At 41.8% G+C, this 27,891-nt stretch overlaps 2 protein-coding genes across 2 annotated transcripts in view; one reads left to right on the top strand and one right to left on the bottom strand.

Annotated features, from left to right (window-relative positions):
* Positions 1 to 73: 73 nt before the first annotated feature.
* On the bottom strand, positions 74 to 12,065 carry GSTO1 (glutathione S-transferase omega 1). Its single transcript, XM_045878777.3, has 6 exons — positions 11,605 to 12,065; positions 11,276 to 11,384; positions 7,700 to 7,922; positions 4,802 to 4,900; positions 1,584 to 1,690; positions 74 to 308 (listed from the first exon to the last, which is right to left on the bottom strand). Exons 1-6 carry the CDS (start codon positions 11,636 to 11,638, stop codon positions 155 to 157), a joined length of 726 nt encoding a protein of 241 aa, XP_045734733.1. The 5' UTR covers positions 11,639 to 12,065; the 3' UTR covers positions 74 to 154.
* Positions 12,066 to 26,109: 14,044 nt separating this feature from the next.
* The window catches only part of CFAP43 (cilia and flagella associated protein 43), a 115,198-nt gene continuing 113,416 nt past the window's right edge, over positions 26,110 to 27,891 (top strand). The window contains exons 1-2 of the mRNA XM_045878775.2: positions 26,110 to 26,291; positions 27,628 to 27,881. Coding sequence (XP_045734731.1) covers positions 26,227 to 26,291; positions 27,628 to 27,881 — 319 coding nt within the window. The 5' untranslated portion in view covers positions 26,110 to 26,226. The remainder of the gene's footprint in view (positions 26,292 to 27,627; positions 27,882 to 27,891) is intronic.

Raw genomic sequence — 27,891 nt, 5'->3', positions numbered from 1 at the left:
GGCGCCCAGGAAACCCCACAGTTAAGCCATGATGTCAAATCAGAGAAGGTGATCCAGTGAAATGTGAGAGCACTTGGTAAAATTAAAGTTTATTTTTACTCATATTAGTGAAGGAAAATATCAGCCATTTCTTCATTGCTGACTCCTGCCCCTATCAGAGCCCACAGTCACAGGCCTCAGGGCTGTTCTGCAAGTAGAGATTGAAGAAACCTCGAAGGGCCTTGGGATCAGTGAGGAGGGCTGATACTGCAGGATCTTGCCTCATGGCTGCCATCCAGAGCTTAAGTTTTGGAGTGTGGTCTACACAACTGTGGGAAGGGAAAAGGATGAAGACATGAGCTAGGTTAACTAGGAAGGCATTACAAAGGCTCCTATATCATCACTCTGCAGTTTCCTTTTGTTTTCCTCGAATCTTTTAAAATAATTTATTTAAAATGCACAAAATCAGAATATTTGATTTGGAAGATACTGTAGAGGTCTTTGTTTTATGGAAAAGGAATCTTAGAGTGAAGTGACTTGCTCAGTTAGCATGAGAATTATTTGTCCAGGCAAACTAGTAACTTTTTAAAAGGAGAACATGAAAGACAACCATGAATGTTATATATTTATTCTACAGCCGGACTGAATACTTTTAAGCTCTAAGAATTGAGAGTAAGCCGAGGTGGCTGCCAAACTTCAAACATGGAGTTTGGAAAATAGTGTGGGAATTCTGCTGGTAAATGAGAGGTGGCATTGATCATAACAATCCTGCATGACATACTTATAAAAATGTACATCCTTATGGATTTTTAGCCAGAAGGGAAGGAGTAAGTTACTTTTATTTATTTATTTATTTATTTATTTATTTATTTTTATTTTTTTTATTCTTATGTTAATCCCCATACATTACATCATTAGTTTTAGATGAAGTGTTCCATGATTCATTGTTTGTGCATAACACCCAGTGCTCCATTGTGCCCTCCTCAATACCCACCACCAGGCTAACCCATCCTCCCACACCCCTCCCCTCCAGAACCCTGTTTGTTTTTCAGAGTCCATCGTCTCTCATGGTTCGTCTACCCCTCCGATTTCCCCTGCTTCATTCTTCCCCTCCCGCTACCTTCTTCTTCTTCTTTTTTTTTTTCTTAACATATATTGCATTATTTGTTTCAGAGGTACAGATCTGAGATTCAACAGTCTTGCACAATTCACAGCGCTTACCAGAGCACATACCCTCCCCAGTGTCTATCACCCAGTCACCCCATCCCTCCCACCCCACTCCCCACTCCAGCAACCCTGTTTGTTTCCTGCATTTAAGAATTCCTCATATCAGTGAGATCATATGATACATGTAGGAGTAAGTTACTTTTAAACATTTTACTACATGTCATAGAATTCTCTGTCCACCCCTCCCCCACACACTCCAGGAATGGAGAAGGGTGGTGAGTATATGCCCTGGATAGTCCAAGATTCTCCTCCTGTCTGCCTGTTCCCATTCATACCAGTTATATAAAATATTCTAATTTTTGTTCAGAAAAAGGTCAATATATACTCTTCCAATTATCATTATCCTAAATTATGCACAGAATATTCAAATGTCTTACTCATTTAACTCCAGAATTTCCAGCCGTTCAAACCAGGGCCAGATGAGGTAATCAATCATAGAAAGAGAATTGCCACCAAAGAAGGTTGTCTTCTTATTGGTAAGAACCTGGACATTAAACAGCATAAGAGTACTTGTTATTTGTGCATTTAGTAAGACTCATCATCAGAAATGATGAAGGCAAGTTAAGTAGAGCAAGTGAGAGCAGCAGCTTTTACCCTGACATATTCAAGCTGGCTTTTTGTTTGAACTTTAGAATCTCCTGGTTTGGGATGAAGCCAACAACCAACAAAATAAACTGGAAAGTAGAGAAAAATAAAGCAAGCAACAGAATACAAGATCTTTGTAATATATATACCCAGCAAAGGATTGGTATTCAGACTAGAGAGAGAACTCCCAGGAATCAATAAGAAAAAAGGCAAATAACTCAATAGAAAATGGGGCCAGACTTGACCTTCACGAAAAAGGATATTCTAATGGCCAAAAACCATGTGAAAAGGTATTCAACCTCACTGGTCATCAGGGAAATGCAAATTAGAGCCAAAATGTAATACCACTACACATCCTTCATAATAGTTAAAATGAGCAAGACAAAATTAACAAGGGTGTGGAACCACTGCTGGCAGGACTATAAGCTGGAGCAACCATGTTTTAACTGTATGTACTGAAGCTGAGTGCATGCATTCTCTAACCCAGTAATTCTACTCTTTGGAAATGTGAACATATGTTCACCAAAAGATAGGTGGAAGAACGTTTATTGTAAGAGCCCCAAAGTGGAAATGTTTACTGTCCAACAGGAGTAAAATAGATAAACTGTGCTATAGTCATATGTTGGAACACAAAGGATAGGAATGAACTACATACAATATAGATGAATCTCACAAAGCTACTATTGTATGAAAGAAGCCAGACCCAAAAGTGCATATTATATAATTCCATATGCATAAAGTATAAAAACAGCCCAAACTAATGTCTCTTGATATGGGTGCTGGTTCCATGACTATGTTCACTTGGTAAAAATTCATCAAGCTGTACTCATGCTTTGGATACTTCTCTGTATGTAACACTTCAATAAAAAAATGACTCAAAATACACTGGAAATAACTGGGTTAACTGTTAAACAGATGTCAAATAAAATTATCTGAAAACCAAACACAAATAGTATGTTTCTATAATTCAAGAATGTGCATTGGTGTTAATGGTTCTGACAAAGTAGAGGACCTAATTAACACCAAACCAACTTACGTTTTATAAAACTTCCATAGTTTTCCTCAGGGCCCATATAACATTCTGCATTGTGGATTGATGGCTTATATCTACTGGAGTATCTGTCTTTTGTCTACCACCAAGCTAATCATCTGAAGAGTATAGACCATATCTTACTTTCTACCTTCCACACTACCCAGTAGAGTGCCTTGCAATTATTAGGCACTCAGAACTGTACAACAAATCAATGTTAACTGGGCCTGCCCTTCAACTGTAGTGTCTGGTTATTATATTGTGTATAAATTAAGTATAGCAGTTTCAGTCAGAAGAAAATAACCCACTCAGCAGCCTAAAACATGGAAATGGCACTACTCACTTTAAGGCATGAGTTCTAAATCTGGAGTCTATGAAGGTAGATGGGGAAAAAGTACATACTGCCCCTCTCCCCCCAGTAACCCCCAATTTAGCAGGTATTCCCATTATGAAATGAACCACAGTAGAGTTAATCTTACATATTTTAATTTAAGCATTTAAAAATGCTGAGAAGGGGTTCGTAGGCTCTACTAGGTTGCCAAACACAAAAGAAGTCTTAATCTTCAAAGAAACAATATCCCATATGTATTCTCTGACCATAATGTAATTAAATTAGAAAATAGCAAAAAGTTTAGGAAACTTACAAGTACACTGATAAATAATAGCTAGGCAATGAGAAAATCAAATGGAAACAGGAAAAAAAGCCAATGTAGAACAGAACAATGAAAGTCCTGCCTATTAAAACTTAATTGGATGCAACTAAGATGTTATTTAGAAGTAATGTATTGGTCATTAATGCATTATACAATCAAGAAAGACTGAAGGTATGTGCATTAGCTACTGAACTCCTGAGCTAGTTAGTAAAAGAGCAGAAACAGCCAAACCCTATCAAATGATTTCAGAGATTAGAAACACAGGCAAAGTAACCCAACACATTTTATCAGGTTAGAATATCCTTAATGTAAAAAACAAAGACACTATGAAAACAAAATAATAATCCAACCTCATGAATAGTATGCAAATTCTTTAAATATTAACTAGTTCTAGAGTATATATGAAAATCCATTGGAAACAAGTAGGTTTTATCTCAGTAACGCTAGGATGGTTCAACACCAGAAAATTTGTCAATAACACCATATTCATCAGATTAAAGGGAAAAAATTCCATGAACATCTCAATAGATGTAATAGATACAGACAAAACATTCAACAAAATTAAACACATTCATGATTTTTGTTAAAATTAGCAAACTAGTAACAATTTTCTTAATGAAAATAAGTTCCAAAAAAATCTACAACAAACTTAATACTGATAAAATATTAGGATGCATTCCCATACAAGGGAGGAACTATGTCTTCCCTCAGTAAAAACCCAAGGCTGAGAGTGAATGGAATGTCTCAAGACCAAGAGAAAGACTTGATCTAAAGGCCCAAATGACAGCTGTGCCCCAAAGGAGGTAAAAACTCATCCAGGCTTCTCTAAGTGTCTATGATTCATGACAAACTCTGGTGGGAAATGTTTATAATATACTATTTAAAAAAAAAAAAAAAAAGAACACAGTATGGTATCTATGCCCTGATTACAGTTATGTTAACTTTTTCCTTCCTTCCTTCCTTCCTTCCTTCCTTCTTTCTTTTTGTTTTGTTTTGATACATGGACAAGGACTAGACACAGGCATGAAAAAATGAAAACAGGTGACAAATTGTGGAAATGTTAGTGCATTTTTTTTCCTTGTTATTTTATTGTCAGTGTGACAATGTTTTAAAAGCAAGCCATGACAAAATATTTTTAGGTGTTTCAGTTTGTATCTTAAACACAACATCTTACAGCAATCTGTCATAACCTAAAATTCCTTATTTGGTGTTATTACTAATTGCCACAAAGTGATTTGGGAAAGGGGAGTATGAAGAATAGTGGAAGGAAGAAGGGGGTGGATACAGTGTATCATTCATTCTGACAAAAGCTTGGAGAAGAGATTACCTCCTCTAGCTTGCTGAGTTCTTTCCGCAATTCCTCTTTTAGGCCAGAGCAGTCTTCCTCATTCTGTCTTCTCAGAAAGCTTGTTACCAAAGATGGAACCTAGACAGAGAATAATTTCTCAGTTACCAGTGTGAGGCAAACTGTACCAGCCCCCTCACAGAAAAGCATGACAGAACGCTCAGAGTCCCAGATCAGGGTGTTCGAGAAACCTGAAAGTGCACCAATTCCTGTATTCACAGAGGTCGGGTACTGATCTTAGAAACAGTTTTGGGGCGTAAAGAGATATTTGGTCAGGATTTTATAAGCTGCAAATAATAGAACCCACTTTGGTGAGTTTGAGCCAAATATGTCTTAAAAAGACACTGAGTGACTCATAGAATTATTGAGAGGCTGACAAAATAGGCTGGGGACTAGGCTGGAACGTTCGGAAATCATGCTCAGAACCGGCATGATGGGTGCTGCCGTTTGCGCTCCTGCCAGAAGTTAGACCCCGAGGTGACTAACGCCTTGAGCCCTGAAGCCCTCCTGGGTCTGGAATTTGATCCTGCAACCGCCACTGCTCCCCAAAGCCTGGAGCTCTGAAACTGGCCACTCTCACCAGCAGGCCCCGTGCCCCACACACCAAGCCTGTCTCCCCACACTGCTCATTTCTGAATCCAGCTCTATGGTGGGCGCTTCTGACAGGAAGAGCCAGGGTCCCACACTTCTGCCCCAGCCGCAAAGGGAGCTGGGGAAGAGCATCTTTCGGCTTTCTCCCTTGGGGAGGACCTGAGAAGGCTGTTCAAAAGATGTAGTGTCAGATGCTTCGGGGGTCATGCTGGAGGGGTTTGTGTGTTTTAATACTTCAGTTTTTGGTATGGTCTCATTGCAAGAGACAGAAGTCCACTCATCCCGGTTTAAGTCAACGGGTGCTTGTAAAAATAAAAGAGAGTGTCCTGAAATGCCATCCATGTCCACACAGCTTGCCCTCATTGGAAGTGAAGGTTTGCAGGCAGTACTTCTGTCCACGGCTCCATCTGGGCCTGCCTGGTTTTTTATCCCTGCTTTTCCTTAAATGTCTGCCTCATATTGTTCCTATATATCATGTCCCTTGGCAATGGTCTTAATTTCTGCTTCCGTAAGTTAATTTTTGGGGGGCGCCTGGGTGGCTCAGATGGTTAAGCATCTGCCTTCGGCTCAGGTCATGATCTCAGAGTCCTGGGATCGAGCCCCACGCCGTGCATCTCCCTCTCCCCCCGCCCCTCCCCCCTGCTTGTGCATGCTCTCTCTGTCTCAAATAAATAAATAAATAAATTTATTTTTTGTATGGCTTTGGTTTGTTAAGTCTCCAATTTTATATATACATACACACACATATATATTTACACACACACACAAACACACATACACACTCCTCCAAAGCTTCAACACCTTTACTGTTAGTCTCCGTGTCTCAGTTTCAAGTTCTCAGGAGAGAAGATGACTGGGCTGGGGATGGAGGTGGGGGCATTTCTGGTTTGCTGAGCTATGGCCAGGAGGGTGGGGTCATATGGTACCTAAAACCCCCTCTTCCCTGAATGTGAGCTGGGAAGTAATGGTGGGCATCTCCAGTTTTTAGCTTATTTTCTTTTGAAACAATACAATGAATCTCTCTCTCTCTCTTTTTTTGAAAGTAACCTCTACACCCAATGTGGGGCTTGAACTCACAACCCCAAGGTCCAGAGTCACATGCTCTACTGACTGAGCCAGCCAGATGTCCCTATAATGAATTTCTTGTTACTATTTTTTTAGTCCTCCAACATCTTTCTTGTAATTGTCATATTCCCTATCCATCACCTTCGACCGTGGCATCTGTGCTATTCTTTCCCTCTCGTTCTGCCAAGCTAGCTAACTCCCTCTCTCTTCCCCATTGGTTTCCCTTTGCAATGTCTCCTTACACAATATGTTCTCTCTAGAAATTTCACCTTCTAGGTATTTCTTTAACCATTTAAAGAAGACAAGATATGCTGACACATATCCTGACAAATAACAGGTCTATAGAGATAACCTGACACCGCTATTCTTGTTGTCCACTGTTGGGCAGTTCTTTGTGAATATCAATTGTTTGAACTATCTACAACCTTGACGCTGATTAAGATACGAACAGGTCTTCTACAGGAATGCCGTTTACTCAGTCAGCTGACAGCTATCGCCAACACAGAGTAGGTACCTGCTGCTAGACACTGGCCAGAACCACAAGGGCCAACACAGCATTTACCATGTCAGACTCTGCTCTAGGTGTTTTATATAAACTGATTTTTATCTACAAGAAGGGAGCAATTATTATACTCCTTTGACAAGTGATAAGCTGAGGCACAGAGGTAAACGAGTAACTTCCTCAGAGTCACACCACTAGGAACTGGCAGAGCTGGTCACGGACCGAGGCAGTGAGCCAACAGTGATGGGAACACAGCCTCACCGGAAAGGAGCTCAGAGTCCTGGTACAACACATAGGCAAGAAAGCGGGCAGTCACTGACAGGGAGAGGTTAGCACCTGTGGGACCACAGAGCTGGGCATGAACCCAGCCCGGACAAGCTTCTGGAAGGCAGCAGAAGCTGAGCAGATACATGAAAGAGGACTTGGAGATAACCAGGCAAAGTGAGAAGGGGGAAGAGCCTTCCAGCAAGAGTTTAGAAGGAGGTGGTGAGTGTGGGAAAACAAAACATTCAGTGTGGCAGGAACACAGTGTCTGAAGAGTGAAGAAGGCTGACTTTGGAGAGGCAAGGAGAAGCAGGAACCAGATGGTGACAGGGCTTGCAGATAAGAACACTGTTGCATTTTCCTTTCCCACGTCACTGAATCATAAATGACAGCACTGATTTAGCTTAAAAAACAAAGTTTTTTTTTCAAATAGGAGCTGAGATTTCTTATACACACACCTTAGAAAATAACTCAAACACCATCTTTTGGCAAGCTTTCTCATAGGGGTCGTCTGGCAACAGCTTCTTTCCTGGATATGCTTCATCCAGGTACTCACAAGTGATGGCAGATTCGTAGATCAGTTGACCCTGACTGTTTTCCAGAACTGGCACCAGGCCAAAGGGATTCTTCTTAAAGAACCACTCAGGCTTATTTTTCAGGTTGATGTTGATGATTTCATGCCTGAAAGAGACAAAGACAATGAAGAGAGTGGAACTTTTTTTTTTTTTTTTTTTTGTACTTCTGAGTAAATCCTCACTGGCCCTACCACCCACTCAGATTTGATCAGACCCCAAATTTAGGATTTAGGATTCAACTCAGTCTTGATTCCTTTTCCCTTGCTCCCTCTTCCTCAAGTCCAGTGGATCACCAAGACCTGTCAGCTAGACCTCCAAATCATAGCCACTTCTCAGCTTTATCCCTGCCTCCTTGTCAAAACATCAGCTGCCAGCTAGACCTCTACAGTAGCCGCCCACTGGCCTCTCAGCTTCCACTGTGCCCTCCCTCTAGTTCATTTTCCACAACAGAAGTAAATTGGATCAGGCCATCCTCCTGCTTGCAACCCTGTGATTGCTCCTCATTGCAATGAGGATAAAACCTAAACCCTCTGTAGCATGTGATCTGGCCCTTTCTTACCTGTCACACCTGTTCCTAGGACTTGCCCTCTGGTCATTACAAGCTGGCCACACTGGCCTTTTTTATATTTCTTGAGTTTGCCAAACAGGCTCTCACCTTAGGGCATTTACATGTATTGTTCCTCTGCCATTTCTGCCTGTCTTTTCAGGTCAAACACCAGATCCTCCAAGAGGCCCTGACTACCCGGTCTGAAGCTGCTAAGAGCCTCCACTACATGACCATCTTGTTTTACTTTCTTCATTGAACTGATGATGTGTATCTGAAATTACATTGCTCGTTTATTTACATCCTTATTATGTCACCTCCCTAGAGTGTAAGCTCCATGAAGGCAGGGATTCTGTGCCTTGTTCATATTAATAAACAAACATGTAAATGAGCAAAATTTTTAAAATAGATTTAAATGCTATGAAGACAATAAAAATGGTTTCAGACAGGGTTACTCAGTAAGTATTTGTTGAATGAATGAATAAATAAGTGGAACTGCTTCAAGACTGTCAATAAGATACTCCATTTTGAGCTAAGAGCTTTCTAACTGTAAATTATCTGAGGTAACTAATTGAACTGTATTCACTACCTACTATATGAGAATCAACATAAAATTCAATTCCTTTTACTAAATTGAAAAGAAAGTTCCTCACTTTTACAAGAATATTAAGGAATCCAAAAAATCCACCCATAAAATAAAGTTTCAGATTAAACGTCCACGCACTGATATTTTTTTAAATGTTACGTGGGTAAATCACACTAAGCAAACCCAAAAGGAAGAAAACAGATGAAGTCCAAGCTATATTCAGACTGTAATTAGATCTAACTTGTTTCTTGCCTGAGAGGTTGTAGAAGAAATAAGAGACAGCAAAGTTTCATGTAATTGTTAAAGCCAGGTCCATATAATTGTCAAAGCTGGTTCATTGTTCAATAGAACAGGTTAGTTACTCAAAAATAACATACGCCAACACCTATTTCCCCATCCATCTCAGTAGTTAGAATAGCGTCTAGTTTGAGGATTTAAATATGTAATCCCCGATGAAAACAGGAAGGGCTACATTGAACACTAGAATACAGTTCTTTTTTTTTTTTTTTTTAAAGATTTTATTTATTATTTGAGAGAGAGAGACACACAGCGAGAGAGGGAACACAAGCAGGGGGAGTGGGAGAAGGAGAAGCAGGCTGGCTTCCTGCAGAGCAGGGAGCCCGACGTGGGACTCGATCCCAGGACCCTGGGACCATGACCTGAGCCGAAGGCAGTCGCTTAACCGACTGAGCCACCCAGGTGCCCCTAGAATACAGTTCTGTATCAAGAGGTTCATGTGCTGACAGATTACTAGACACTCAGATACCAGCCATCAAAAGAAATACAAGGCCAGCTCCCTGCCAGGGAATTATCAACATTTCTGAAATTTTATACCATGAAAACAAAAGGTAGATCCTGGGCTTTTGTGATAAAGAAGGTTCTTAGAACACAGATGCATTTGGTAACCTGACATTATGAGCCAATAAGTCAACACACCTGCCACCACAAGTTGGAAGATGTATTTTTTAGAGAAAACCATGCTTTGTTAGGTGATACCATGCAGCAAAAATCTAGCACCTCTCTAATGAAAGTCATCTGGGCAGCGAACTAAAACCTGATCCATGAAGGTAGAAGACCTCTGTTGCGTGCACTATCTGGTGGCTGTTACCATTCTTCACCGCCACACACACACTATTTGGTAAAATCAGTTCAATTTCCTTTTGGAAAACAGTCCCAGTGTATAAGGTAGGGTTGTTTTCGAGGGGCCCAGAAACCAGGACTTCACGTCCCCCAATCCAGCTGTGCCTTGCTCCTGTACTTTTCAGTGACACAAGCATAAGGTATATCTTTTTTCAATCCAATTTGAATAAGATTACTCTTACTTGCAATAAAAGAATTCTAATACAGCAAATACTGCAGTATTTGAATAAAATATAATGTTCTGGATAAATGTTACTAAATGTTGAGTATTTTGCTATGTGTTCAGAATCAATTTCATCCAAATAAGAGGCAAATCCTAGTGAAGTGATGGCTAACCCGAAAATATTTTTTTTCTTTAGAATGCATCTTAAAATCTTTTAGGGAAAATTATTGTCTGCTTAATTCTCCCCCTATAAGACTAAAATTAGTTTATAAAACCTAAGCACATGGATGGAAAATTTCTTAAGAATGGGGGTATATTGTAAACTTCTGCACCACAGGTTATCTAATGTCTGCTCAACAGTTTCCAAAGATCATTGGAAGGGAGGCAATGGATATTTGGTGTCAGGAGCCAAGTGACTATTGCATATTCCCCATGGATAACCAATAGGTCAAAAACCATTTGGTTTTTAATTTCAAAGAGGCTTCGCAGAAGACTGAATTTCTAGGCATACACACTTTGACTCAACAACCCAGCCTATAGGAATTATGTACGGTACAGTACAGTTGACTCAGGGTCAAGGCCTGGACTCTGTACTGGAGTAAATTACCAACTATTAGGAAAGGAACTATATAATCAGAATAACAGCAAATAGGATCACAGAAGACAGACATGAACGTAGAAGTGGGGTGAAAGCAAAAGGGCAGTGGACCAGGAATCAGTGATCTACCAGAGCTGAAAGAGCTGCTGCTGGTCATTACCTGTGATCTCCACTTACCACCAACCTTACGAGAGCCTCAGCTTTTCAAATCCATAAAATGGTTAGGTGGATTGAAATGGGGTGTCCTAAACTGGTGTAATCTATGGCATTCCTCCCACCCCTCACCCCAGGAAGTGGGTTCATAATTTGCTTTGACCCCCCCGCCCCCAAAAGTCTGAGAATAGTTTGCTTTGCAGGAAAGGAAGCCCCTGGGGCCCCATCGGAAATTCCCACCCGGCCGCCCCCAAAGCAGCTGCCTGGGCCCTTACCTGATTCCCTTGGCCTTCAGGACCAAGAGCGTCCTCTGGGCGAATGGGCAGAACCTCATGCTGTAGACGCGGATCAGGCCCTCGGGGACCGGTCCTGGGGGCGCGCTTCCTGCGGGGGAGGCGCGGAGGCGGTCACCGCCCGGAGAGCGGCGGGGACCCCCATCCTCCCGCCATCCCAGGGCCAGGCCGCGGAGAGGGCCCGCGCGCTGCGGCCCCGGCCCGATCCCCGCAAGTGGGGGACCCCCCAGGTGGCTCCGGAGCAGCCACACCAGGACGCGCGGCTGGGAGTGGCCGAGCCCCCCCCGCCTCTCGCAGCCCGCCCGCCTCACCCTTGGCTAGGCTCCTGGCCGACGCTCCAGACATCGCGGCGCAGCGCAGACCAAGCTCGCGCCCCGGGTTTGCAGGCGATTCAGGAAGTGGTTCGCCCCTCCCTCCGTCCTTTCCTTCTTCCCTCCTCCTCTCCCAAGTGCCTGCGGAGGTCGGCCGTCAGTTCGGCGGGGGCTGTGTTCTCCCGCCCGCGTTGTCCCGGTGCTTAACTAAAACCGGTGCCCGGCGACCCCAGTGCGCGGTCCTGGCCGCCGCCCCCAGGCTCCGTTTCCCACTCTCTGCAAGGAGGGACGCGCTGCCCCTGTGGCCGCGGGCCTGCAGGGAAATCGCAGCCGAGAGGCCCAGCCCACGCGCCCACCTCGGGCTGACCTTCCCGGTTTTGCCCGGCTACCCATCAAACACTGCGGCGGGTGGTTGTGCGAAAGTGGACTGTGCTGGCCAAGAGAGGCACCCACGTCCAGAGGCGCAGAGGAAGCTCGACACCCCCCTCCCAGAAGGATAGTGGTCTCCAGTCCGGCCTGCACGCGGGTCCAAGCCTCACCCTGACCCTGACCCTGACCTCCCAGAGGCGCAGAGGAAGCTCGACACCCCCCTCCCAGAAGGATAGTGGTCTCCAGTCCGGCCTGCACGCGGGTCCAAGCCTCACCCTGACCCTGACCCTGACCTCCCACACCCCGCACACAGCTGCTCTCAGGGGGCAACGGTCTGGCTGCAGTTTTCCTTCTGCTCCAAAGCTCCCCTACTTCAAGGCTTGGAACCCCAGGCCCAGAGCTCGCTCACAGTTCAGAACTTATTCTGCAAAGATACCTACCTGTCCATGGCCCGGTGCCAGTCGCCCAGCCATCTGCACGGGTTTTTCCTTTCCTTGTCAGTAAATATGACTACTGGGAGGGCCCTTGTTCCTCCTGTCACCTGTAGGACACATCCTTTTAATTTTAACCCAAAGGAAACAGCATAAATGTGGCTCTTACGAACAGAATGATGGTGCCGCTTCCAAAAATCTATTAAAGGTTTGGATTTTGAAGCTGAATAGGGACACAGGCTCAGAGTCCCGCAAGCTGGCTGAGTACATTTACACAGTAGATTATGAAAAACGTCTGGGTAGGGCTGAAACAGTCCCTTAACTTAAGGGGGTAGAGAAGAGGCTCCAGGGCACGTGGTACAGACACAGGTAAAGGGTAGTCAGTGTTTTGCTCCTCTGCCTAGATTTGAAAGCTGGTCGGTAACTCTTGTGCCATTTATTTGCTCAGGGCATTGGTGTCTGTTCTATTTTGATTAGTTCTGTTATGGGAGAGGCACAGAATGAGGTGATAAGCGCACCAATCTTGCAGCGTTCCTGCCTGGGTTTGATCCTGACTCTACCCCTGTATCAGTTTGCGAGGGTTAGGTTAACAAAGTACAACAAACCCAATGGCTTTGACAGCAGAAATTTACGATCACAGTTCTGGGGGCCAGAAGTCTGAGATCAAGACTGTGAGGGAGAATCTATCCCATGCCTCTCCCCTTGCTTCTGCTGGTTACACTCGTAATCTGTGGCATCCTTGGCTTGTAGAAGCATCACCCCATCTCTGCCTTCACCTTCACATGGCATCCTCCCTGTATGTATGTCTATGCCCAAATCCCCCCTCTTTATAAGGACGCTAGTCGTGTTGGATTAGGGGCCCACCTTACTCTAATACGACCTCATCTTAATTTAACTAATTACAGCTGTAATGAACCTATTTCCAAATAAACTCACATTCTGAGGTACCGGAGGTTGGGGTTTCAACGTATGGATTTATGAATTAATAATTCAACATATGAGTTTATTTTGAAACCATATGAATCATAATAATCCCTTATTAACTGTGTGAATGTGGATAAATTCCCTTTATATTTTAGTTCTCTCATCTGTAAAATGCAGTGGGTAAAGACTTCCTGCCTCCCTTATAGAATTTGAAGAAGTATTAAATAAGTCAATATATAGAAAGCACTTAGAACAGTTCTTGGCACAAAATAAATGTTAAAGAAATGCTTATTATTACAGATACTAAATGAAAAAAATCAAGGTCCATTTCTTGCTAAAACATGGGTCTTGCTTAACTCTTTTTTAGAACACTAACTTTTTAGAAGACCTTTTAACACATTCATGATATCATGCAAATTAACCCTGCAAATTTAAATCTGGTTGGCCAACCTAAAAATCTGAGGTCGAGGCATTATTTGAACACTTTTACTGGTAATGGCCTGTCCCCTAATTAGTCTGACTAGTGTAACATTTTGTTGTAATAATTTAAAAGATCCAATTAGACAATAAAGTAAAGGTTAACTGCTCAAAGGAAAAAATTGAAAAGAAACTATATTGTTCCAGGAAACTACTGTCCTGTAGTACTGCTGTGGATTCTGGAGGATCATCTCCAAGCCCTTGTGTTTTTGTACATAATGTGACCATCTGAATACACACTGCTGTTAACCATAGGTGAAAGGGCACAGTATTTCACATTTTACAACTGTAATTGTCAATAATTAACCTGAAGGGGGCTAACTTGAACTGATCCTATTGGTTAAAGATCAAGAGTTGGAGGTCCCGGTCATAAGAAACAATTTTCTTTTCTTTCTTTTTTTAGAGAGAGAGAGATCTTGAGCATGAAAGGTGGGGGAGGGGCAGAGAGAGAAGCAGACTTCCGGCTGAGCAGGGAGCCAGATGCGGGACTCAACCCCAGGACCCCAAGATCATGACCTGAGCCAAAGACAGACACTTAACCGACTGAGCTACCCAGGGGTCCAAGAAACAGTTTTCTACCTTCTAAGTACCACCTGTCTTTACTGACTATATACACCCACTTGATACAAAATTCTTTTAGGACTTTTTAGGAATGTAACTTGGTTTCTTTGTTTGTCTTTTGATTGGTTTCAAGTTTTTATTTAAATTCTAGGTAGTTAGTAAGCGTATAGTGTGATATTGGTTTCAGGAGTAGAATTAAGTGATTCATCACTTTTTTAAAAAAGATATTTATTTATTTGAAAGAGAGAGAGACAGAGATAAGGAGAGAGAGCATAAGTGGGGAGGAGAGGAAGAAGCAGGCTCCCCACTGAGCAGGGAGCCCGATGTGGGGCTCGATCCCAGGACCCTGGGATCATGACCTGAGCCGAAGGCAGATGCTTAACCGACTGAGCCACCCAGGCACCCCAAGTGATTCATCATTTACATATAACACCTGGTGCTCATCACAACAAGTGCCCTCCTTAATACCCATCACCCATTTAGCCCATCCTCCGCCCACCTCCCTCTGTGAATCCTCAGTTTGTTCACTATAGTTAAGAGTCTCTTGTGGTTTGCTTCCCTCTCTTTTCTTTTCCCTTTCTCCTACGTTCACCTGTTTTGTTTCTTAAATTCCACATATGAGTGAAATCATACGGTATTTGTTTTTCTCTATTTCTCTTAGTATAATACACTCTAGCTCTATCCATGTCATTGCAAACGGCAAGTTTTCATTCTTTTTGATGGCTAAATAATATTCTTTATCCATTCATCAGTTGATGGACATTTGGGCTCTTTCCATAATTTGGCTACTGTCCATAATGCTGCTATAAACATCAGGACTGTAATTTGAATAATTTTATACTATTTAGTATATGATCAATTAAAATTAGTAAGGTATTTTTATAGAATGAGTTAGGAATATTGAAAGTCACATGAAGGGTTTCATTCTTGTTATTATTTTAATTAGTTATATTTAAATTTTCTTTAAAAATTAGGAACCTCTGTCTTCTTACAAAATTAACATTCTATGACAGTCCATAGCAGCCTTCATCAAAGAGATTCCATGGAAAAATACAGGCTGAATGACTGAGTGAAAGATTTAGTAGAACCCAGAATGAGGCCAAGTGAAAAAAAAAAAATCATTATAATCCTCACAATAAGAAGCCGTATAGGAATAAATGGTTCATAAGGAAAGGAGCTTCAATGGCAAAAAAAGAAAAGAAAAGAAAAAAGAAAAAAGGAAGAGGGGATAGTAAAAGTACACTGAGACTACAATGAATAAATAATTTGTGGTGTATTCATCTATTCATATAATGGCCAGCTATCCAGCAATGAAAACTAATAAACTATAGCTATAGCTATTAATATAAATGCATCTCAAAAACATAAGATTGAGTCATAAAAGCAAGTCACAAAATGATACATATGGCATGACTACACATATTAACTTTAAAAAACATGCAAAATGAGGGGTGTCTGGGTGGCTCAGTCAGTTAAGTGTCCGACTCTTGATCTCAGCTCAGGTTTTGATCTCAGGGTTGTGAGTTCAAGCTCTTCACAGGGCTCCACGCTGGGTGTGGAACCTACTTAAAAAAGCAAAAAGAACATGCAGAATGAAACCATGTCAGTTATGGCACATGCATATAGGGTAGAATTGAAAAACAAGGAGCAATAACCAGAATTCAGAAGAGTGAATACCTCTGGGGCAAGGAAGAGAAAGAAAAAGAGAAGGCACGTGGCATAGTGGGGTGCTTCTAGGGTATTGGTTATATTCTTTTTTTTTATGCTGGAATGGCTTCTGGACAATGGAATTGAGGTAGGAAAGGATGAGATGAGAAGAAATGAGATCGAGACTGTTTTCATTTGAAAAACTTTTCATATAGTCTAACTTATTCTTATATCTTATATCTCAAAAAAATTTTTTTAATTTAAGAAACTGATTTTGAAAAGAACAGGTAAAAAACAAAACCAACCAAACAAAAAACAACCTAACTACTATTAAAAGTGATTGTAGGGAAGAAAAATTTGCCACTCCAAAATGGGTTTCTTTGGCATGTGGATTTTAGGCTGATTATATTTAAGAAACAAAAGGCTCAGGAAGAACCTTTGACTTTCCCCCTCAACTACCTAAAAGAATTTGGATAAATGACCTGTTCAAGGAAGGGAGCTATCACCATAAGTGACAATATAATATAAACTATGTGTGGTAGAAAGGAAGCAACTTAGCAAAGTCTGTTTGTTAAAATTCCCTCTATGTCATACTGTTTCTATATGGCCCAGCAAATATTTGTTTACCAAGCATTTGCTCTTTTTCATCTTTCTATAAATAGTTCTCCTCCCCTTTGAAGCCCCAGATCCCTGCCCCCTTCTCCTCAGTTCAGGATGACATATATGCCTCATTTTGCCTGACTGTCTTTGGAATCTTTCATGTTTATGTGGATTCTCCAAACATATATAATTAAATTTGATTTTCTCCTATTAATCTTTCCCATGTCAATATAATTCTTAGACCAACCAAAAGAATTTTAAAGGTAGAGAAAAATTTTTTCTCCCCAACAGCATGATGTAGGTCTATATCAACTGATGCAGGAACATGTTCAAGGTATATTGTTAAATGAAAATGTTGTAAAATGACATGTATGAGATAATTTCATCTAGTGAATGCACACTGCCTGCCAGGTGTCTACTAAACGTTCTACATGAAAAAATTTTAATTCTCACAACCTGAAGAATTATGTAAAAATTAAATTGAATAAGAAATACTGTTAATATTACCATCTCAGGGATGAGGAAACTCAGAGACAGAAATTAAGTGACTTTCCGGGGCACCTGGGTGGCTCAGTTGTTAAGCGTCTGCCTTCGGCTCAGGTCAGGTCATGGATCAGGGTCCTGGGATCGAGCCCCACATCGGGCTCCCTGCTCAGCGGGAAGCCTGCTTCTCCCTCTCCCACTCCCCCTGCTTGTGTTCCCTCTCTCGCTGTGTCTCTCTCTGTCAAATAAATAAATAAAATCTTTAAAAAAAAAAAGAAATTAAGTGACTTTCCAATAGCAACATACTTCTGAATGGTGGAGCTGGTTTTTCAATTCTGAACTGACATCAGAGTCTGATCTCTTAACTACCATATTCCATCAATTCTAAGCTGTACATTGCTCCACTTTTGAACACTTCTGAAAATTGGGCTATATCTTAAAATCACTATAGGCTGGGTGTAGTCCTGACACGGATGTTATTGTTTGTGCTTGAGCTTGCAGGATGGATGTCAATGGCTTGAAAGAGAATCCCAGAGAAAATAAGAGAGTGCCTTTGTTCCATTATTAAATGAAATGCTCTTGTTGGCACAGAGGACAATGCAGGGGGTGGGGGGTGGCAAGTAAGGTAGGGGTAAAGGAACACCTATGACTCTGACTTGAGAAATTATTCAAAAGAGCTGGATTGTAAAAGTGAACAAGTTGTAGGAAAACCCTAACTCATGTCACTTATATTTTCTTTTTTACACTTCCACAAGAGTAATATAAGATAATAATCTATTTCTAAATAAGTTTCAGTTCTTTTATTTATTTTTTTAAAGATTTATTTAGAGAGAGAGTGAGAGCACGAGTTGGGGGAGGGGCAGAGGGGGAGAAAGAGAGAAGCAGACTCCCCGCTGAGCATGGAGCCTGATGTGGGGCTTGATCTCACAACCCTGAGATCACGACCTGAGCCAAAATCAAGAGTTGGACGCTTAACTGACTGAGCCACTCAGGGGTCCCAATAAGTTTCAGTTCTTTTATGATAAAAATCTATCTAAGTTTTAAAGAACACTTTCAATAAGAATAAAATAAAAATTCTGAGTGATGAGAAAGGATTGTTTTGTAATTTTTTGGTAGATTTCCCCCTTATTATTTTATCTGAGATTTGATGAAATCTAGTATGTCTTGCTCACAGTTACCTCTAAAGTACTTACTGACTTTTTTAAGGAAAAAATGCATTTTTAAAGTGATCAAATATAAAAATACACACACACACACCTGAAACATTATTTACCCTACCATGTGGGATGCTTTGTGAAATTTTATGTTCCATGTTCTTTCATTTAAAAAAATTATTGGTCACAACTTAGTAAACAGATCATACAAATTGCTAGAACACAAACATGTGCTACCAATGCTAATGAACAATTTAAGGGAACTTGATAATCTTCCTTCTTAGTATTAGCCCACTATGCATTGCAGGCTTTCAGTGTGCATATAAATCACCTTCCTTCCCAGGCTCAATAGCTGAGGGAAATGACTTGCAACCATGTAACAGAACCATATGCCTATATTGTACATTTTATATAAAGTCATCTTTAGATATATTATTTCATTTAATCTTCATAAATAATCCTGTGAAGGTAAGCAGGGAAAATATCAGATTCACTTTGTAGCTGATCAAGTTAAATTTCAGAAAGTTTCAGCTTTTCCAGTTATCACATACCCAGTAAGAAGTAAGAATAAGAACATGAACATTTAGGCTGGGGGCTCTTTTCTCTAAATCACATGGCCTCTGAGAGTATAATCTGAACTCAAATGTGTATTTTCACCACTTCATCCTCACTTTCTTATTGTGGACTCAAGATTTGTTATAGAATACAATGAAGCATCCAATCTTAGACTTGTCATGCCAGGTTTATACCAGCAAAAACATATGGCTGCTGAATGTATATTTTTAGGAAAGCACTGTTTCCTTGCTTCTAGTTTAAGGGAGCACGAGTATGAAAGACCTTTGGGCAAAGAAAATAGAAGGGAAGTTAGATGAAAGGATATAAAATGGAATGTTTTGGTGCATTTCAGTGCTTATAAGCTTTTACTTCTGTAGGACAGTTCAATGGAGAATTTAATGTGGATGAAACTTGAAGCTTTTTTTTTTTTTTTAGATTTTATTTATTTATTTGACAGAGAGAGAGAGAGCGAGAGCAGGAACACAGGCAGGGGGAGTGGAAGAGGGAGAAGCAGGCTTCCCACCGAGCAGGGAGTCCGATGTGGGACTCGATCCCAGGACCCCGGGAACACGACCTGAGCCAAAGGCAGACGCTTAACCAACTGAGTCACCCAGGTGCCCCAGAACTTTGAAGCTTTATAAAAGGACATCCAAAATCAAATTTTGAATATGTAATGATGCTGAACCATGGTGTTCAAAAACTTGGTACTTAATGCTCTCCTAAAGTGCTATTTTAAGTGATATTTATGGCACAATGCAAATTGATCCGTTTTTGTCTATCAGTAATGGCCCTTGGATTTCTTTAAATGAAGTCCATGCTAGAATCCAGAGATAACCTGTGTTCTGCAAAATTGCTGGGGGGATCTAAGACCCCAGGGACCCCAGAAGCCTTGCCCCACCCATCTCAATGCTCTCCACAACCAGGTACCTTCAGCAGGGGTAACTTCCCGACTTTTTGTTACACTGTAATGTTTTTTATCATATTCCTTACAAATTTCACTGTTTTCCTTTTTCATCATCTCCTACAAAGTTTTTCTCCCACATTATTTTATCTTTCATTACATAGTTTGTCAAACATATGTAACATAGTACCATCACACACACCGCAAGGAGTGCCCCTGCCAGGGACCCCATGCTTCAGAGGGCCCATGCCTCTGTGGTGCAGGATACAGTGCTCAACATTCCCCCAGAGTCTTGGCGACCCTAAAGATCCACCTTGGTGATGAACGCTCTTCCTGCCCTGGATTTCTCCACCGTTGTCCCAGGTCCTGGAAACCAGACTACTTACTGTGTTTGACCACTGTGAGGTTTGTGTTACTTCTGCTAACACCAGAGGCAGAAACTATTTAGGGACTGTAGGGGAGATCTGAGTGGCAGAAATGCTTGGATAAGAGAAAAGACAGATGAATAAATTTGTCTAGTTCTTCCTTTCTGAGAATATGAATACATCACTGCTCTCATAACTAAGTACCCTTTCCCAGTAGAATCAAGTAACTATTTTCTTTTTTTTTTTTTTAAGATTTATTTATTTATTTGTCAGTGAGAGAGAGAGAATAAGACAGAGAGCACAAGCAGGGGAGCGGCAGGCAGAGGAAGAAGCAGGCTCCCTGCTGAGCAGGGAGCCCGACACGGGGCTCAATTGCAGGACCCTGGGATCACGACCTGAGCCGAAGGCAGACACTTAATCCACTGAGCCACCCAGGCGTCCCAAGTAACTATTTTCTTACTTCTCTTTGGGTTCCAATTTGTGGTTCCGGGGCTCTCATGAATTAATGTGGCATTGGCAATAGTAACACATGAGACTGAGGAATGTGTTACAATACAATATAAATCTTATTATGCCTACATTTATTTATGTACGTGGGTCTAGATGAAACATGTTGGAGCCTGACACCAATTCTTTACTTTGACTAGATGGATATTGAACATTAGAATGACAATTTTTGATATAAAATATTTTAAAAGATTTAATTAAAACAAAAAGTGAAATAACAATTTTGGCTTTATTTTAAAATTCTGATTTGAATTTTTAATTTTCATTCTTGTAATTTGTGTTTTGACTTTTAAAGGTTCATAAATCATTTAAAATATTTGGATAAATGGCTTACAGGTGTCTATTTATATTCTTGCCTTGGCATTCAGGGTGGGTCTGATGTGATAATCTCCCCTCTCCCCTTTAAACTAAATAATTTCTCAGTCATCTTCTTTAAAGCATTGTCTAACACTGTATATCCAGTGTATTGTGTCCTAGGATGTTGGCTACAAATCCTTTCCATGTTCTAACCAAGTGTAGTTATTTCAGTATCAAGATCAAGGAAGCAACTTGGGACAAGAAATGTCATCATAAAGGTATGTTCTACATACACTGTAAAAATATTTGAAATGTGAAAGTAAAGCCCAAAAACATTAGATTAAATGCACATAATAATAACATTCAGCCATTTTTACTAATTGTCCCAGAATTTCCATAAAAATGTAACCTTATCCCATATTCTTTATTCTAAAACTTCTGGGAATTATGAAGGATTCCCTATTTTTCCTCTTCTTCTAGGAAAAGTGCTCAATTCAAATTAAATGCCCAGTTTGATTTAAAATTTCAAGTCTGCACATCTCTGGAAAGAAGGGCTCTTTAAGACAATTAAAAATACCTGGGTTCAAATCCATTTGAGATTGTGATAGCCTGTACAAAATTCTTAACTTTTCTGAGAGTCAATTTCCCTGTCTATGCAGTAAGGATAAAATAATACATGTTTCATAAATGGTAGCAGACACAGAGTAGCAGCCTAAGAGTTAGCTGTTATTATTATAGCTGAGCAGAGAGGAAATCTATGCAGAACTAAATATGCCAACTTGAGTTACATACTTCAACTCCCTGAGCCCCAGTTTCCTCTGCACCATGGTTATTGGGAGGATCCAGATTTTATTAAGTTCTCAACACATAACAGGTGCTCAATAAATTGTGGTTTATTATCATCCACTATTATAAAATGGGCCAACTACAAAAGAATAAGAAGGTACCGCCTATTGCAAATGGTTATTCCTTTACCTTAAAAACACTCATTGGGGCGCCTGGGTGGCTCAGTTGGTTAAGTGACTGCCTTCGGCTCAGGTCATGATCCTGGAGTCCCTGGATCGAGTCCCGCATCGGGCTCCCTGCTCAACGGGGAGTCTGCTTCTCCCTCTGACCCTCCCCCCTCTCATGCTCTCTCTATCTCATTCTCTCTCTCAAAAAATAAATAAATAAAATCTTAAAAAAAAAAAACACTCATTATTTACATTTCTTTTTACCCAGGGAAACAATGTTCACTTCTTGGTTTTTCAACTTTTTTTATAAACATTGCTACTTTTCACAAAAAGCAAATAATTAGCTAATACAGTAGAGATCATTTATTCATCTACTTACTGAAATGCTTTCCAGTATGCTGTGTAATCTTTTTCCACGTTTAAATGGTCCTAGAAAACCTAGTTAATGGGTGAAAAACTTATTGAAAATTCATCTTTCAGATATCATGGAGTTTGATTGGAACCTAAGAGAAGCCAGGAGTGAAATAATCTCTTAGTGGGACATAAGCATTTTTTTGTTCTGTGGCTGGTTGTGGACAGGTTTTGGCTTTAGGGTTCAATGAACTTGAATTGACTACTGTTTTGGGGGGGCATTGAGCTGAGTTCTCCAACAAAGATTAAAACCTAATGCTGAGAATTAGGCTTATGCTGTCCAGGACTGGTCTAACGGTGGTAGGGGGCAGATTTGCAAGGAGAAAGGGAGTTGAGAGGGGTAGATTGTGTTTAGGGGGGTTGGGTGCTTCCCCAAAATGGTAGAGCATACTGGTTATCACCTTAGGATGCTTAGGGCTGCTCCTACAGGTCACTGATTAGAGAAAGAACTTGTTTCTAGAGGAAGCTTTTGTTTCTACTATCTGTAAATCTTTCAGAGTGAGCACTGGAACAGATTTTCCTGAATTATCCCTACCAGTCCATCCTCTGATATGATCAATATTTCCCCCTCCAGACTAAGAAAGGCCACTCATCTTCCTGTAACTCACATGGTGCAGATCAGGGCATCTCCTCCTGAATATCAACAACAGATATCCCACAAACCCCACTGGAGACCTTTTCATCTAAACCCCAGTCAGGTTTCATGAAGTAACATAGCCATAAGATGGCTTTTTCCAATTTGATTCCATTCAGTTCTTCTTTTGCTCTAGCACTGGGCAAGTTCAGATTTCCAGGATCATGCCTGATGTCAGCCTGGTCAGTATCTCTTTTCCAGAGGACACATTTCCTGCCTACCTTATATTCTCTTTCTACCACTTACCCTGGGAGCAGTGGCAGGATTTACCTCATCACATTCTTCTCTGCTGTTGGCTTTAAGATGCTCAGGTTGTGGTTAAAGGTATGTTTGGAGGGAGGGCTTGGTCAAAACACAAATGAACCAACTAGTGAGGGAATGGCAACAGGAAACTGCCCAGGGTTTAGGAAGTACCAGAGGGGAAGGCTTGACTTTTCTTCATGCCACTTCTCCCTGTGACTCAGAAATGTGGGATTTTGTCAGACAATTCTGTGCAGTTCTTTAACACTAAACACTGCATGTGTTGGGCACTTATATTTCAGAAAAAAAAAAAATTCTTTAGAGAGAAACACATGTCTCCTCTCCTTCTTCACCCTGTTTCAGTGAAGGGCACCACTATCTCTGACCGTGATAATCAGAAATCCAAAACCATCCTTGATTCTTCCTTTTTGTTTATCCCTCTTTATCAGTCCACCACCAAATCCTATAGATTTGCACCTTCTGACATAATTTTTAATACATTAACTGATCAGTTGTTTTCAACTAAGGGTGATTTTGACCCCAATGGATGTTTGGCAATGTCCATGGACATTTTTTTTTTTTAAGATTTTATTTATTTGCGAGAGAGAGAATGAGAGAGAGAGAGCATGAGAGGGAGTAGGGTCAGAGGGAGAAGCAGACTCCCCGCTGAGCAGAGAGCCTGATGTGGGACTCCATCCCGGGACTCTAGGATCATGACCTGAGCCAAAGGCAGTCGCTTAACCAACTGAGCCACTCAGGCGCCCTCTATGGACATTTTTGATTGTCCCAACTGTGGAGGTGCTACTGCCAGGGATGCTGCTAAATATCCTGCATGGGGATCCCCACGAATCCTCCAATCCAGATTCAAATGCCAATAGTGGTGCGCTTGAACACCCTGCCATGCTCCCCTTGTTAGGACCATGAAATGGGCTCCTAACAGAATTTCCTATTTTTATTTTCCCTACTCTCCTGGCCAGTTGGTAATCTTCCTGCAGCCAGAATCTTTTATAGTCATAAATTTGATCATGTCATTTTCCTACTTATTTATTTAATGTGTTTGCATTGGCTCTTGGGAGAAAAACCAGAATTCTCAACTTGGCCTTTACCTGACCTGTGGCTCTTTCTCTAGCCTGGTCTTCAGTATTTTCTTCTCATCTCCCTCTGCTCCAATCACGCTACCCTTCCCAGTTCATCCAATCTGTTGTCCGGTCTTAACACCTTTACAAAAACTTTCCTCTGCCCATCTTACTTCCCTGACCCCTGCCAGCCCCAGCAATCACTCTTCATCCTTCTGCTCTCAGTGAAAATGGCACATGCACACAGAAATCATCTGACTGCCCTTCCAACTAGGTGAGGACTGATACAGGAAAGATATTGGGGTTTGGAGCTGATGGCCAAGAAAGAATTCTTGAGACTTCGGGGCGCCTGAATGGCTCAGTCGTTAAGCGTCTGCCTTCGGCTCAGGTCATTATCCTGGAGTCCTGGGATCGAGCCCCACATTGGGCCCCCTGCTCCGCGGGGAGTCTGCTTCTCCCTCTCCCACTCCCCCTGCTTGTATTCCCTCTCTCACTGTGTCTCTCTGTCAAATAAATAAAATATTTAAAAAAAAAAAAAAGAATTCTTGAGACTTCTTTGGTGTAAAAGGTGGTTTTATTAAAGCACAGGGATGGACCTGTGGGCAGAAAGAGCTGCACCGGGGTCATGAGGAGTGGCTGATTATATACTTTCAAGTTGGGAGGAAGTTAGGGATAGCAAAAGTCTCTAAGGAATTTGGAAGCAAGGTTTCCAGGACCTTGAGGGGGGCTAGCTATTATTAGGAAAAGGTCATTTATTATTGTCCAATAAGACCTTAGTTATGGTACCCTTCAGGTTTATATCAGTGGGTCATATGCTTGGGGGATTGCCAACACATATCTTGGGGGGTAAAGATAAAGGAAGTTTCCAAAAGAATTTTTGTATGTTAAAGCAGACGTACAGGATCAGGGGGTCAGGCTAAGATTGCCTTAGCAAAGTATTAACATTGAGGCAGCTGAGTTCCTAGAAGAATGTCACTCTGCCTGTTTCAAGGACTTGTCAATGAACTGTAAGTAGTAAGGAAATTTAATTTTTCTGTTGCCTTTGTTTCCCACATCAAGGACCTTAACATAAATGTTTATTCACAGTATCATGCTCCTCTTCTTTTTAGTTCAATCTATAATTCTGTATTTGTGTAGTGAAATGGACGTCAATCCTCCCCTTTCTGGACTCCACCAGTCTCTAAGTTCCAAGAAGGAAGAGATTTTATCTGTTTGGCTCATTATTTTGTTTCAAGCGACTAGCTCAATGCTTGGGAGATACCCAGTAAAGTTTGTGAACGAAAAGAAGGAGAAAAGGTGGCAAGACAGGGAAGAGAGACCTAAAGAAGAGAAGGGGAGGGCAGGGAAGAGAAGAGGAACGGAAGGGAGGAGAGGAGAAGGAAAGGGAGAGAGGGAAAAGAGGGTATAAGAGGGAAAAAGAAGCAAGAAGGCAAGATGTTGGCCTTTCGGTCGGGTTACTTCCTGAAGCTGTCTGCCTCCTTGAAAGAGCCGTGGGCCATTTGAAAGTAATATAGTAATTAAAGGCTTGGAGCTCTAGATTTGGATGACGCCTGGCTTTAAGTCCAGCTCGACTTTGCAGCCTGAGGCAAGTTGCTTCTCTCCACTTCACTCTGCTTATCTGTAAAATGGGGCTGATGAGTGATTTGAAGCTTAAATGAAATAATGCTTGCGTGGCGCTTGCAACAACGTCTGGAGTGGTCAGCACACAATATTAACCTCAGCTCTCGATAGTATTAATATTTTAATTATTTGCCGCAGGACACGCCTTCCAGCACCCACTCCGAGGGGCCCGCCCCTCGCTTCGCCCACCGCTCTCTCATTGGCTGAGCCGCGGCAGCGCTTCCACCAATCCGCTAGGCTCGAGACGGAACAGGTCTATAGGCAGAGCCAATGGGAGCAGGGGTTACAGTGTCCTGGATACGGTGGGAACGACGGACGCTTTGCGGTTGGCGCAGCTGGATTTTGGAGTCACCGCTGCAGACCCCAGGCGGCCTCGGGCATTTCCTACCCGGGACCCGGCTGAGAGAAACACGGCTCATGGCGCAAGGCCGGGAGCGAGAGGAGAACGTCTACGCCACCGCCGGCGCGTCCCTGTCCGTGAGGTGCGGCGTCCACCGCCCGGCGATTGACTTGGGTCTGCGGGAAACTTCCTCTGATCTAATCCCCTCCCTACCCTCCTCTTCCTCCTATTCTTTAGACCCGCTCTCCCGGAAACCTGGACCTCTTCTTTATCCCCCAAAGCTTTCCTGCAGACTCCCTGTGTGACCTCCTGTCTCCATCGCCCGTCCCCCTATTTAGTGACCACATCTCCAGCTGTTCGCACCCCTCCCCCCACTTTTCTGTGACCCTACCCCTCTCACTCATCCACAGTTGCGCTCCTCCTCTCCTCACTTCTGCCTCGTCTTTCGGGCTCAGTACTCCCGTTTCCCCCTGACCTTTCGTCCATAACCTCCCCCGCCCCTCCCCGCCCCCCACACCCATGCTGCCTTCCTGTCCTTGTCACCTTTGGTGATTCCCCCCCTAAGTTAGGGCAGTCAGGCCCTTCCTTCTAACTACTATCCACTGACTTTGGGTTTATTTGCACTTTTAGTGGTCTTGGAAAAGTATAAAGAGCTGCACAGGTAAAAGGGGTATTTCTTTGCTTCCACATTTTAGAGTTTCTTACAGCATCTTCCGCCGGCCCCGGCTCTACTCTCCAGGCCGTGGAAGTCTCTCACCAGACTAGTGTCCTTCTCTATCCTTCCCCACCATCTTTAAGCATAAATTTAGTATTTAAATAAAAGTAGAATCAGACTCTCCTTCCGAAGCATACTCCCACCACGCGTTCCTTACTTAAAAATACGTTCCTTTGTGTTCTAACCTCTTTATTCATGTTGACTTAATTCCATTTATTTTCTGCATTTATCTGTATTTTTAGATCTAAAATAACAGCTATACACCCTTCATCTTGGTAAAGAAACAGTTTTTCTACTTGGCTCACAACCACAAAGCAGGCCGCCCGATTCAAAGTTGTTTTTTTAAAGCTTATTTTTAAAATCAAAACAAAGATAATAGAACGGCCCAGGATACACCCTGTTTTGTCTTAGATCAGGCTCTTTTCTCTCTCTGTTGTTTTTACTTTTTCTTTTCCAAGTATTCAAACCCCAGAAATCCTTCTGAGACTTTTCTCAGGTTTGGTCAGAGGATTTGCTTCACTGAAAAAGTTCTCTGAAGGAGGCTGTTAAGACCTAAGACTAAATTTCTATAGTGCCTGGACTCAAACTGGTCTCACAGCCAGCATATGTATTCTTTTATCTTAGAGATTGTTTTGGGCAGTAAGGGGGTGAAAAAAGAATAGATGTGTTTCCAATATTTTGATGGCTTTTTGTTTGCTTTGTTTAAAAAAAAAAGTATTTGGAATGTTTTATATTGATGGTGACATATTTTTTTTCCCCAAAGATGGGTCCAAGGATTCCCTAAGCAGAATGTTCAGTTTATCAATGACAGCACCATCTGCTACCCTTGTGGGAATTTTGTAATATTTATTAATATTGAAACCAAGAAAAAGACTGTACTCCAGTGTATGAATGGAGTTGTGGGTGTCGTGGCAACTAATGTTCCTTATGAAGTTGTGGCTTTTTCTGACCGGAGGCTAAGACCTCTCATCTACATATACAACTTTCCTGGATTGACGAGAAGGAACAAATTGAAAGGTAACCTGCA

This window comes from Mirounga angustirostris, unplaced genomic scaffold (genome assembly GCF_029215605.1).
Source record: "Mirounga angustirostris isolate CCGP_5_RB_7025 unplaced genomic scaffold, mMirAng1.0.hap1 SCAF_6, whole genome shotgun sequence".
Classification (NCBI taxonomy): domain Eukaryota; kingdom Metazoa; phylum Chordata; class Mammalia; order Carnivora; family Phocidae; genus Mirounga; species Mirounga angustirostris.
Note: the sequence above shows the minus strand (reverse complement) of the source record. Positions and strands in the feature narration are given on the sequence as shown.

Excerpts from the sequence above, each read along its gene's own strand:
- GSTO1 (XM_045878777.3), bottom strand. The coding sequence starts at position 11,638 with ATGTCTGGAGCGTCGGCCAGGAGCCTAGCCAAGG. Across the intron at positions 1,691-4,801 it reads AACTCAGCAAGCTAGAGGAG|GTTCTTACCAATAAGAAGAC; the intron begins GTAATCTCTTCT and ends TTTAATGTCCAG. Across the intron at positions 309-1,583 it reads GAAATTCTGGAGTTAAATGA|TTGTGTAGACCACACTCCAA; the intron begins GTAAGACATTTG and ends CCCTTCCCACAG.